At 39.1% G+C, this 13,060-nt stretch overlaps 1 protein-coding gene across 21 annotated transcripts in view; it reads right to left on the bottom strand.

The window, feature by feature from the left end:
* Positions 1-13,060, bottom strand: part of KIF13A (kinesin family member 13A) — a 212,761-nt gene that overhangs the window by 73,739 nt on the left and 125,962 nt on the right. For all 21 annotated transcript variants that reach the window (XM_067006712.1, XM_067006714.1, XM_067006713.1 and 18 more), the window contains 3 exons: positions 11,454-11,546; positions 10,445-10,625; positions 7,502-7,589 (listed from right to left, as the gene is read on the bottom strand). In XM_067006712.1, the coding sequence (XP_066862813.1) occupies positions 7,502-7,589; positions 10,445-10,625; positions 11,454-11,546 (362 nt within the window). The remainder of the gene's footprint in view (positions 1-7,501; positions 7,590-10,444; positions 10,626-11,453; positions 11,547-13,060) is intronic.

The raw sequence follows: 13,060 nt of genomic DNA, 5'->3' as shown, positions 1-13,060 counted from the left end.
GCTGTACAGAAAAGTGATTCAGTTATACATATACACACATAGCTCATTCTTTAGATTCTTTCCCCATAGAGGTCATTATAGAGTATTGAGTAGAATTCCCTGTGCTCAGCAGAGGTTTTATTTTACTTTATTTTCTTAATAGATCTTTATTGGAGTATAAATGCTTCACAATACTGTGTTAGTTTCTGTTGCACGACAAAGTGAATCATCCATATGCATATACATGTCCCCATATCCCCTCCCTCTTGAGCCTCCCTCTCATCCTCCCTATCCCACCCCCTAGGTCAATGCAAAGCACCCAGCAGATCTCCCTGTGCTAAGCTGCTGCTTCCCACTAGCCAACTATTTTATACTCGGTAGTGTATATACATCGATGCTACTCTCACTTCATCCCAGTTTTGCCCCCCCACCCTATGTCCTCAAGTCCATTTTCTATATCTACCTCTTTATTCCTGCCCTGCAACTAGGTTCATCACTACCAGTTTTTTTTAAAATTCCATATATATGCATTAGCATACGGTATTTGTTTTTCTCTTTCTGACTTACTTCACTCTGTATGACAGACTCTAGGTCCATCCACCTCACTACAGGTAACTACAGTTTTCATTTCTTTTTATGGCTGAGTAATACTCCATTGTATACACGTGCCACATCTTCTTTCTCTGTTCATCTGTCGATAGACACTTAGGTTGCTTCCATGTCCTGGCTATTGTAAATAGTGCTGCAATGAACACTGTATGTGGTACATGCCTCTTTTTGAATTGTGGTTTTCTCAGGGTATATGTCCAGTAGTGGGATAGCTGGCTCATATGATAATTCTATTTTTAGTTTTTTAAGGAACCTCCTTACCGTTTTCCATAGTGGTTGTATCAATTTACATTCCCACCAACAGTGCAGGAGGGTTCGCTTTTCACCACACCCTTTCCAGCATTTGTTTCTAGATTTTTTGATAATGGCCACTCTGAGTGGCGTGAGGTGATACCTCATTGTAGTTTTGATTTGCATTTCTCTAATAATTAGTGATGTTGAGCATCTTTTCATGTGCCTCTTGGCCATCTGTATGTCTTCCTTGGCGAAATGTCTATTTAGGTCTTCCGCCCATTTTTTAACTGGATTGTTTGTTTTTTTGATATTGAGCTCCATGAGCTGTTTGTATATTTTGTAGACTAATCTGTTGTCTGTTGTTTCATTTGCAAATATATTCTCCCATTCTGAGGGTTGTCTTTTTGTCTTGTTTACAGTTTCCTTTGTTGTGAAAAAGCTTTTAAGCTTAATTAAGTCCCATTTGTTTATTTTTGTTTTTATTTCCATTACTCTAGGAAGTGGGTCACAAAAGATCTTGCTGTGGCTTATGTCAAAGAGTGTTTTCCTATGTTTTCTTCTAAGAGTTTTATAATGTCTGATCTTACATTTAAGTCTTTAATCCATTTGGAGTTTATTTTTGTGTATGGTGTTAGGTAGTGTTCTAATTTCATTCTTTTACATGTAGCAGTAGTTTTCCCAGCACCACTTATTGAAGAGGCTGTCTTCTCTCCATTGTATGTTCTTGCCTCCTTTGTCGTAAATTAAGTGCCCATATGTGCATGGGTTTATCTCTGGGCATTCTATCCTGCACCATTAATCTATATTTCTGTTTCTGTGCCAGTACCATACTGTCTTGATTACTGTAGCTTTGTGGTATAATTTGAAGTTAGGGAGCCTGATTCCTCCAACTCCATTTTTCTCTCTCAAGATTGCTTGGGCTATTCGGGGTCTTTTGTGTTTCCATAAAAATTGTAAAATTTTTTGTTCTAATTCTGTGAAGAATGCTATTGGTAGTTTGATAGGGATTACATTGAATCTGTAGACTGCTTTAGGTAGTACAGTCATTTCCACAATACTGATTCTTCTAATCCAAGAACATGGTATATTTCTCCATCTGTTTCTGTCATCTTTAATTTCTTTCATCAGTGTTTTATAGTTTTCTAAGTACAAGCCTTTCGCCTCCTTAGGCAGGTTTATTCCTAGGTATTTTATTCTTTGTGTTGCAATGGTAACAGAGAGTGCGTTTCCTTAATTTCTCTTTCTTATTTTTTGTTGTTTGTGTATAGGAATGCCAGAGATTTCTGTGCATTAATTTTGCATCCTGCAACCTTACCAAATTCATTGATTAGTTCTAGTAGTTTTCTGGTGGCACCTTTAGGATTCTCTATGTATAGTATCGTGTCATCGGCAGTGACAGTTTTACTTCTTCTTTTCCAATTTGTATTCCTTTTATTTCTTTTCCTTCTCTGAATGCTGAGGCTAGGACTTCCAAACTATGTTGAATAAGAGTGGTGAGAGTGGACATCCTTGTCTTGTTCCTGATCTTGTGGAAATGCTTTCACTTTTTCACCATTGAGTACAATGTTTGCTGTGGGTTTGTCATATATGGCCTTTACTATGTTGAGGGAGGTTCCCTCTATGCCCATTTTCTGGAGAGTTTTTATCATAAATGGGTGTTGAATTTTGTCAAAAGCTTTTTCTGCATCTATTGAGATGATCATATGGTTTTTATTCCTTAACTTGTTAATGTGTTGTATTGATTTGCGTATACTGAACAATCCTTGCATCCCTGGGATAAATCCCAGTTGATCATGGTTTATGATCCTTTTAATGTGCTGTTGGATTCTGTTTGCTAGTATTTTGTTCAGGATTTTTGCATATATGTTCATCAGTGATACTGGTCTATAATTTTCTTTTCTTGTGATATCTTTTTCTGGTTTTAGTATCAGGGTGATGGTGGCTTTGTAGAAAGAATTTGGGAGTGTTTCTCCCTCTGCAATTTTTTGGAAGAGTTTGAAAAGGACTGGTGTTAGCTCTTCTCTAAATGTTTGATAGAATTTGCCTGTGAAGCCATTTGGTCCTGGACTTTTGTTTGTTGGAAGATTTTTAATGACAGTTTCAATTTAATTACTTGTGATAGGTCTGTTTATATTATCTAATTCTTCCTGGTTCAGTCTTGGAAAATTGTACCTTTCCAAGACTTTGTCCATTTCTTCGTGGTTGTCCATTTTGTTGGCATATAGTTGTTTGTAGTAGTCTCTTATCATCCTTTGTATTTCTGCAGTGTCAGTTGTGATTTCTCCCTTTTCATTTCTAATTTTATTGATTTGCATCCTCTCCCTTTTTTTCTTAATGAGTCTGGCTAAGGGTTTATCAATTTTATCTTCTCAAAGAACCAGCTGTTAGTTTTATTGATCTTTGCTATTGTTTTCTTCATTTCTATTTCATTTAATTCGGCTCTGATCTTCATGATTTCTTTCCTTCTACTGACTTTGGGTTTCTTTGTTCTTCTTTCTCTAGTTGTTTTAAGTGTAGGGTTAGACTGTTTGAGATTTTCCTTGTTTCTTGAGGTGAAACTGTATTGCTATAAACTTCCCTCTTAGAACTGCTTTTGCTGCGTCCCATAGGTTTTGGGTTGGCGTGTTTTCGTTGTCATTTGTTTCTATGAATTTTTTAATTTCTTCTTTGATTTCTTCAGCAATCTCTTGGTTATTTAGTAGTGCACTGTTTAGCCTCCATGTATTTGTGTTTCTTACAGTATTTTTCCTTTAATCAATTTCCAATCTCATAACATTGTGGTCGGAAAAGATGCCTGATACGATTTCAATTTTCTTAAATTTTCCGAGGCTTGATTTGTGACCCACGATGTGATCTATCCTGGAGAATGTTCCATGTGCACTTAGAAGAAAGTGTATTCTCCCACTTTTGGGTGGAATGTTCTATAAACATCAATTAGATCTATCTGGTCTATTGTGTCATTTAAAGCTTGTGTTTCTTTAATTTCTGTTTGGATGATCTGTCCATTGGTATAAGTGGAGTGTTCAAGTCCCCTTCTATTATTGTGTTACTCTCCATTTCTCCTTTCATGGTTGTTAGCATTTCCCTTATGTATTGAGGTGCTCCTATGTTGGGTGCATAAACATTTATAACTGTTATATCTTCTTCTTGGATTGATCCTTTGATTATTATGTAGTGTCCCTCCTTAACTCTTGTAACAGTCTTTATTTTAAAGTCTATTTTATCTGATACGAGTATTGCTACTCCAGTTTTCTTCTCATTTCCATTTGCATGGAATATCCTTTTCCATCCCTTCACTTTCAGTCTATATGTGTCCCTAGGTCTGAAGTGGGTCTCTTGCAGAAAGCATATATATGGGTCTTGTTTTTGTAACCATTCAGCCAGTCTGTGTCTTTTGGTTGGGGTATTTAATCCATTTACATTCAAGGTTATTATCAGTACCATGCTCCTATTACCATTTCCTTAATTGTTTTGGGTTTGTTTTTGTGGGTCTTTTTCTTCTCTTGTGTTTCCTGCTTAGAGAAGTTTCTTTAACATTTGTTGTAAAGCTGGTGTGGTGGTGATGAATTCTCTTAGCTTTTGCTTGTCTGAAAAGCTTTTGACTTCTCCATCGAATCTGAATGAGATCCTTGCTGGGCAGAGTAATCTTGATTGTAGGTTTCTTCCTTTCATCACCTTAAGTATATCCTGCCAGTCCCTTCTGGCCTGGAGAGTGTCCACTGAAAAATCAGCTGGAACCTTATGGGGAGTCCTTTGTACATTATTTTTTGTTTTTCCTTTGCTGCTTTTAATATATTTTCTTTGAATTTAATTTTTTTTATTAGTTTGATTAATATGTGCCTTGGTGTTTTTCCTAGGGTTTATCCTGTATGGGACTCTCTGTGTTTCCTGGACTTGGGTGACTATTTCCTTTCCCATGTTAGGGAAGTTTTCAACTATAATCTCTTCAAATATTTTCTCAGTCCCTTTCTTTTTCTCTTCTTCTTCTGGGATCCCTATAATTCAAATGTTGCTGCGTTTAGTGTGGTCCCAGAGGTCTCTGAGAGTGTCTTCAATTCTTTTCATTCTTTTTTTCTTAATTCTGCTCCTCGGCAGTTATTTCCATCATTTTGTCTTCCAGCTCACTTATTCGTTTTTCTACCTCAGTTATTCTGTTTTTGACTTCTTCTAGTGTATTTTCCATTTCAGTCATCATGTTGTTTATCTCTGTTTGTTTGTTCTTTAGTTCTCCTAGATTTTTGTTAAACATTTCTTGTATTTTCTCAATCTGTGCCTCCATTTTATTTCCAAGATTCTGGATCATCTTTACTATCATTACTCTGAATTCTTTTTCAGGTAGATTGCCTATTTTCTCTTCATTTATTTGGTCTTGTAGGTTTTTACCTTGCTTCTTCATCTGTGACATATTTTTTTGCCATCTCATTTTGGTTTTGGTTTTGGTTTTTCTTCTCATGAGTGGGATTGTGTTCCTGTCTTACTGGTTGTTTGGCCCGAGGCTTCCAACCATTGGGTAGAGCTGGGTCTTGGTGCTGAGATGAGGAACTCCATGAGACCTCACTCCAGTGAATATTCCCTGGGGTCTGAGGTTCTCTGTTAGTTCAGTGGTTCAGATTTGGAGCTCCCACCACAGGAGCTTTGGCCTGAACCCAGGCTCATGAACCAAGATCCCACAAGCCACCTGGGGCAACAAAAAAAAGGGGCGGGGGGGAGGAAGGCCTTGGCTGTGGAGGGTGGGGCCTAAGCAAGGGTAAGGTTTGGGTGGTGGGTGGGGCCAATGCTCAGGACCCACAGGGCTGGTAAAGGCCCTGGGAGCTGGTGGGGGTGGGGGTGGAGCTTAGGCTCAAGGAACAGAAGGGTCCCAGGTGTGCCCCCCACCCCTGGTCTCAGAGGGCAGGGGACCTCACCTGGGAGCCCAGCAGGCTCCCTGTGCCCAAGTGGGTGGGGCAATCGCCCTCCACTCCTCTCCCACTCCTCCTTGATGGCTCCCCTGCCTGTCTCTCCTGACCTCTCGGGCCTCCCTCCTTGCTACCAGGACCCACGTGGCCCAGATGGGGCTTTGGGCCAGGGGGTACCAGCTTGGGAGCTCAGCAGGCTCCCCGGCCCAAGTGGGCCAGGTATTCGCCCTCTGCTCCTCTCCCGCTCTTCCCAGAGAGTCCCTCCTGCCTGCCTCTCCTGATCTCCCCGGCCTCAGGGGTGCTGATCCTGTCTGGCCTCCACTTCTCCTCCCCTCCTCAGTCCCCCTACATTCTAGTGGTTCACTTTGGGGGTCCTCCCATCTCCTTGTCCATCAGAGTCCCCCACCAGTGGCACACAGGCACCCAAGTTGTGGGGAGACGCTAACTCCGCGTCTTCCCACACCACCATCTTTACTCTGCTGCCCCCCCATTCTTTCCATCCTGCAATTGTCTTCTTTCTCTGTTAAGTACCTATTTTTCCCTTTGCAAGTTACTAAGGAGAAAAGAGCTAATATTTATTGAGCATTCCAGATACTCAATAACGGTAGTTACCTTGTTTTATTCTAACTCTCCTGCACAGCTCTCTACTGCTTGATTATTTGCCTCCCTCCTCCAACACCGTGGCTCTCCCAGGACAGGAAACTTTCCTTCTTCGACTCTGTATACCTGCTTTAGGACACCCAGAACCTATGGCTCTTAAACAATTTTTGATGAATGAACTTCATAAAAGAAGTATTTTCCTGATTTTACACACAAGGACACTGAAGTTCATGGAGGTCAAATAACTCTTCCCACACCTAATAAGAGGCAGAGCTGAATGCAAATCACAAATTCCCCAGCTCTTACTAATGAGTAACAGGAGGAGACAGACATTGATCCTTATAACACCGAGCTACGAGCCAGGTACCTTAGCAAAAGTGTTGACATAGCACCTTCATGCCAGAGGGGTTTTCATTCATTTCAGGATCTCAGTGTTTTCAAAGTAATGACTGCACTTTATTTCTGATCTAAGCAATAATAGAACTGTCTATGTTTAAATGGCTGGAGAGAGTTATCTCGCAGATTAATTTTAGTCCTATTGAGTCTGAAATGATGTAAAGACAAACACAACACATAGATGGCACTTCTAAGTGGAGTGATATATTTGCCCATTCATTTACTCATTGGTATTCTTCAGCAATAGACAGCAGTTTCTTTTATGGGATTTCCAAAGTAATGACAATAAAAATAGGGACAAAACATAGAGCCAGGACATGAGAAGGCATAAAAGTCAAGGAGTAGGAAAAGGAAACGGGTCAACGGAGGAAGGATGGATTCAGAAAAATAGAAGAAGCCGAAGAGTGAAAAGTAATGGAAACTAAGGCAGGAGACCCTGTCAAAGAGAAAGGGTTGAAATAACTACCAAATACTGTTTACATTTGTCCAGAAGGACATCACTGGAAACTTCAGGGAGAACTGTTTCAGCAGAGTGTTATTAGCGAAAATATTCATCAATCTCAAAACACTGGGCCTCCCAACAATACTGCAAACCCTTCACAACCAAGCAGGCTGAAGAGTGTGATTAAAGCCCTTTCTTTCTGTTTGGGGTGGTTAATACTGCGTTTCTGAGACCATGAACAGTATCAATATGCTATAAAGCATTCACATAAAAATATATTCAACATTACCTATATACTTCAATTTACTGTCAGTTTTTAAATGACTTTTTTTTTAATGGCACTTACCTCAAAACTAGTGACAGCCAGTTGGGATAAACCATCTACATATGGTCCCAAAACTTTATGCTCTCGAACTTTAAGAGACTGTCTACTCCTTTGAGAGAAAGGAAAAAGGAATGAATGAGTCAGACCCAACTTGAGCTTTTCTTTCTAAAAAGAAAGTATTTTTAAAAGTACTCAGAGGGCTTCCCTGGTGGCACAGTGGTTGAGAGTCCGCTTGTCGATGCAGGGGACACGGGTTTGTGCCCGGTCTGGGAAGATCCCACGTGCCACGGAGCCTGCGCGTCCAGAGCCTGTGCTCCGCAATGGGAGAGGCCCCAACAGTGAGAGGCGTACTCAGAAACTAAGATTGCAATTTCAAAGGAATTTTTTTTTAACAATCAAAAAGCATTCTAAAAGCTATTTTATTTGGATTAGCAAAACAGCATTTCTTATGAGGAATGTCTTTTATACTCTGATTTCTATTTAAAGTAACGTACTATTTAAAAAAATTCTATCTCTACTCCCAAACTAAACAGCCGGTACACAGAATACTAGGTTAGGCCAACTTGCTTTAGTAGATGAACTTCAATTTCATGTGGGAGGAAGGAAAAAAAGAAAATGAAGCAAAGAACATGCCAGAATTGAATTTAACCTTCAGGCTATTCCATAAATAAGCATATTCTCAGTAAGTAATGTCTTAAAGTTTTGAGCAAGTAGTGAACAATATTAAAGTGTTTTAATTTACCTTTTCAGATCAGCAGCATTGATTTACGCTGCTTCTGTGCTGACCACTTTATACAGAAAGTAATGTTATAGTATAGGAGTTGTTTATAGTTACTGATATTTATCCTACATTTAGACTTGGCTCTGCTGGTGAAGATTTCAGGGCTCTTTTGAATTTTTAAATGGCAATCCTGGTTTGGGACCCATTTGAAGAGCTTATCAATAGATAATTGAGAGGAAAAGTAAGGCTATAATATATATTATAGACATACTGTATACGTCACCTTTTTCATCAGATACTAATCACTTTTCAAATCAAGAGTCAACGCTTGGCATCACTCAAGTGTGGAAAACAGAAACTAAGAATGAGCATTTCCCGAAGCCTCGACATTGTTCCCTAAGAATCTCGCAGTTATCTCACTTAATCTTAATCTCACAGTTCCACAAAGTAGGTTTCACTAACTTTATTTTAAGGATGAAGAATGCAATGTGACAACAAGCAATTCTGCTGTACTCTAAACAAGGGCAGACCAAGTGCACAGTTTCAAGACAGCTGCTTTGATGCCCATGGATTCAGAACTTGGCTCAGTCTGTTTGCACAACCAGAGATTCTTTAATGCTATTCATGAGCAAGAAAAAATAAATCTAGCACAATATCAAGTGCTTCTGATGGTGTCTAACATCTGGGGTTCTCGTACACTGCTGGTGGGAGTGTAAACTGGTACAACCATTTCGGAAAACAGGTTTGCAGTACCAAAGTTGAAGATTCTGTAGCTTCTGACCCCCAATTCCACTTCTAGATGTATTCCCTAGAAACTCCTGCATTTGTACACCAGGAGGAATGTACAAGAATGCTCAGAGCAGCAAAGTAGTGGTAAAAAGTGGAAACCACACAAATGACAGGAGATAGAATAAATAATGGTATAATTATACAATGGAATACTAAAGAGCAGTAAAAATTAATAAGTTATTACTTCATATATCAGAACGAATGAATCATAGAGGGGAAAAGTAGCAAGTCACCGAAGGACACGCGTATTATGACGCCACTTACACACAGTTAAAAATTGTGCAAAATTATGTGTAAACTCTTAAAGAGGAGGAAGATAATGAGAAACATAAAATTCATAATAGTAGGAATGGTAGGAATTGAAATAGTATCAAAGAGGAGCATACAAAAATACTGGTTCAAAAATACTGGCTTCAAAAATACTGGTCATGTTCCATTTATTAGGCCAAACGGTGAGTAGGACAGTCATTGATTTTATTATTCTTTAAAGCTTATATATATTGTAAATGTTCTTTCATATGCATTAAACAGTTAATAACTAAAACTATTTCTGATGATTGGGTCACTTCCTTTTCATCTATAATTTTTATCTTATGCCTCTAATTATACCCTTGATTATACAGCTGCTAAACACATTTAAAAATTTTTTCATCATGTTATATAAAAAATTCAAGATATTGAATTGTATTTAGAGAATAACCTAAACACGCATACCACACATCCACCCCATAGATTTGAAACACAGGATCAAAATGCACCAAAGTGTTAACAGCAGTTATTTTTGAGTGATGGAATTATAGGTCATTTTTATTTCTTCTTACATTTACCTACTTTCTAAATTTTTATATATATTATTTTTAAATCAATAAAAATTTTAATTAATAAAAAAGTAAATGGCCCTCTCCTTCCTCTATGAAACAAACGCATCTGGTTTTTATCACCTAGTTTTTAAAAAATGCAGATGCCTGGGTTTCTCCCTGGGTCTACTGAATCATAGGCTCTAGAGCAGAGGCCCAGGCCAGTGTATCCTTAAAAAGCCTCCCAAATGATTCCAGTGTACATCCCTGGAAAAGAATGACTTGCTTAGGCTGGGTCATTTGAAACCTTCAACCACTTTGCCTCCAATTTAGAGGTGCTACTTTCCAACATAAATGGAAGGACCAATGTGTCATTTTTAGCTCAATTTTTATGAATAAACCATAGTGGCAAAAATAACAAAACAGTAAAAATATCCTTTTAAATGGCATATGTAAGCAACTATACATGAATACAGGATAAACTATGAATACTAGACATACCAACAGGCTTTGAGAAGCTGATGATTTCTCAGTACATGAACTGAAACTAGAGTACTGACCAAGGGCACAAATACATATACTCACGTGCAACTTTAACGTCAGGATCACTTAAAATTATTACCCCTACTACAAGGTTAATTTCAACCGCTAACTTACCCTTTGGGGTCTAAAAGATCCCGAACTTTCTCATTATAAATTTCCATATAGGATACTTCGACTTTAAAGGTCTGTGACTCATTTTGCTCCAGGGAGATCCTTTGAAATAAAGCACAGCAGAGCCTTGGAATGAGGCCCCGCTGCTCAGCGTTGCCCATCATGGAGAAGGATTTTCCTGAGCCTGGAGAAGGGCAAGCAGAAAGAAAGGAGAAAGGAAGAGGAAGAAGCAAATTGTAACGCTTCCACCTCACAAGTGTTTCATACACAGCAGCCAAGGTCACACGGCAGAAGTAGATAATTTGGCCCCCAAAAGACCAGTCCCTTGGACACCAAGGCTACCATTCTTTCTATTATACTCACGGCCTCCAGTTTGACTTTCACCGTGAGACCCAGAGGGCACCTCTTTTACAGATGGATACGTACTAATGTAAGCACTACAAATATGTAATCTTTAAAAGTACACATGGTAAATATCAAACATCACCATCAAGTAACATTAACAGTATTTTACCCACAAAATATCAATATTTCACCTTTGTGAAATATTGTCCTGTGATGTGACAACAGGCAGTATTGTTATGATTTATTGATTTATTCCAACTTTATAGCTGAAATGATGGTGGCTCAGGGTGCTAATGGCTGAGCCACTAGGCTGTTTTTGTTTAATATCCTGGTGAAGTCCTCTAGATGATACTAAGAGGACGATACTAAGAGTTTTCCTACAGTTTTTCACTATTACATTTATACCGAGAAACTAGTTCAAATACAGGTTAAAACTATAATTTAGGAAAATGACAGTTAATAGTTTAAAACTTGCTTTGCTCATTAACACTAAAATTACTCAGTTACCACAACTGTCAAACCTTCAAAATGGGGATTACTTTTCATTATCTAATTCAGCCAAACCCGTGAAGTCAGAAGCATTTTCCTATGGTTTCCCAAAGTGTTTTCTATATCTATGTTTTAAGAAATGCACATTTAATATCGCTGACTGTAAGTGGCTACTTACCTGTCTGTCCGTATGCAAAAATGCAAGCATTATACCCCTGAAAGGCTTTCTCAAGAATTCCTTCCCCAAGGCACTTGAAAACCACTTCTTGACCTAAAAACAAAACAAACAAAAAAACTAAAAAGACTGATTTTTCTTGACATATCTGTAGTAATAACCGAGTCCCAGTCATTAACACATTCTCTCAATCCAAAAAGATGTTAAGTGTATTGCATATCTACTATGTGTAGGGCTGTGGATTAAAGAACTTGTTGTACACAATTTTGCTTATCTACTCTTCTACACTATAGCTCAGTACCTGGATCAGTTTATGATTCTACCCACTGTTTCCCTCTAAGAAATTTCTCTAGGCATTCAAGTTTCCTGTCCATTGTCTGTGGGCCATATGGAAGCATCATTTGAATTTGGTTTAGTTTCTTTTCCTGAGTTAGTATGAAAGTGTCATTCAACACAAATTGTCTTATCTCCCCATCTGGATTCTGAGCTTCTGATGAGCAGGAACTTCATCATCCACATCTTGGTATGTGTGTGCACCTCTGCCCCTAGCACGGGGCTAAGTACGTGCCAGATGCTGAGCAACTGTTCACTGCTGGTGGAGGGGATGTGCTGAGCACAGGCCCTCTCACCTGTGTTCCGGGGATCTGGGGACAGGTTCCCGCCTGTGAGCCTGTCTACAGCTCACCGTGGCTCTTGGGGGAGTTCTGTCATGTACCATCTATACTACGGTAGTGCCCAGCTAAACATTAAGGTGTGAAAATCTTTTTAAACACTTAACGAGGCATTTACTACCCTTTGAAATTGGTGCCTTTCTAACATTCAGTCCCCACCATTAAGACAAGTAAAGTGATTTTCTCCTTCCCTTGTGCAGAAACTACTGGTTTAAGTACCTCTTTCCTCTACTGGAATGAGAAGCCCCTGACTGATGTCAGACTATAATCTGTTTATCTTTGTAATCCTAGTGCCTAGTACAAAATGCTTAATAAATGTTTGTCCAAGAGTCAGTTTAATCTTTTTATCCAAATGACAATTCCTTTTATGTTTGGAAATAAAGCAATACAACATAAGCTTTTGGGTATATGTCTTTCTTTGATGCATCTGATTTTAGCAGTCTCTTATTATATAATGACATATCATGGTTGCAGAATAGGACTCTTAAAAGTGTAAACATGAAACAAGTAATAATATTTCTGAGCTTCCCTGGTGGCGCAGTGGTTAAGAATCTGCCTGCCAATGCAGGGTACAAGGGTTTGAGCCTTTGTCCGGGAAGATCCCACATGCCGTGGAGCAACTAAGCCCGTGCACCACAACTACCGAGCCAACACTCTAGAGCCCACAAGCCACAACTACGAAGCCCATGTGCCACAACTACTGAAGCCCGTGCACCTAGAGCCCATGATCCATAACAAGAGAAGCCACTGCAATGAGAGGCCTGCGTACCGCAGTGAAGAGCAGCCCCCGCTCGCCGCAACTGAAGAGAAAGCCCAGGCTCAGCAACGAACACCCAACACAGTCAAAAATAAATAAATAAATTTAAAAGAAAAAATATTTCCAATCATTAGGTTGGCAAAAAAAAAAAAACCTTGACAGTATCAAATATAGCTGGATTG

The sequence above is a fragment of the Kogia breviceps genome, chromosome 10 (genome assembly GCF_026419965.1).
Source record: "Kogia breviceps isolate mKogBre1 chromosome 10, mKogBre1 haplotype 1, whole genome shotgun sequence".
NCBI lineage: Eukaryota > Metazoa > Chordata > Mammalia > Artiodactyla > Physeteridae > Kogia > Kogia breviceps.
This window is presented reverse-complemented; position numbering and strand designations above follow the sequence as displayed.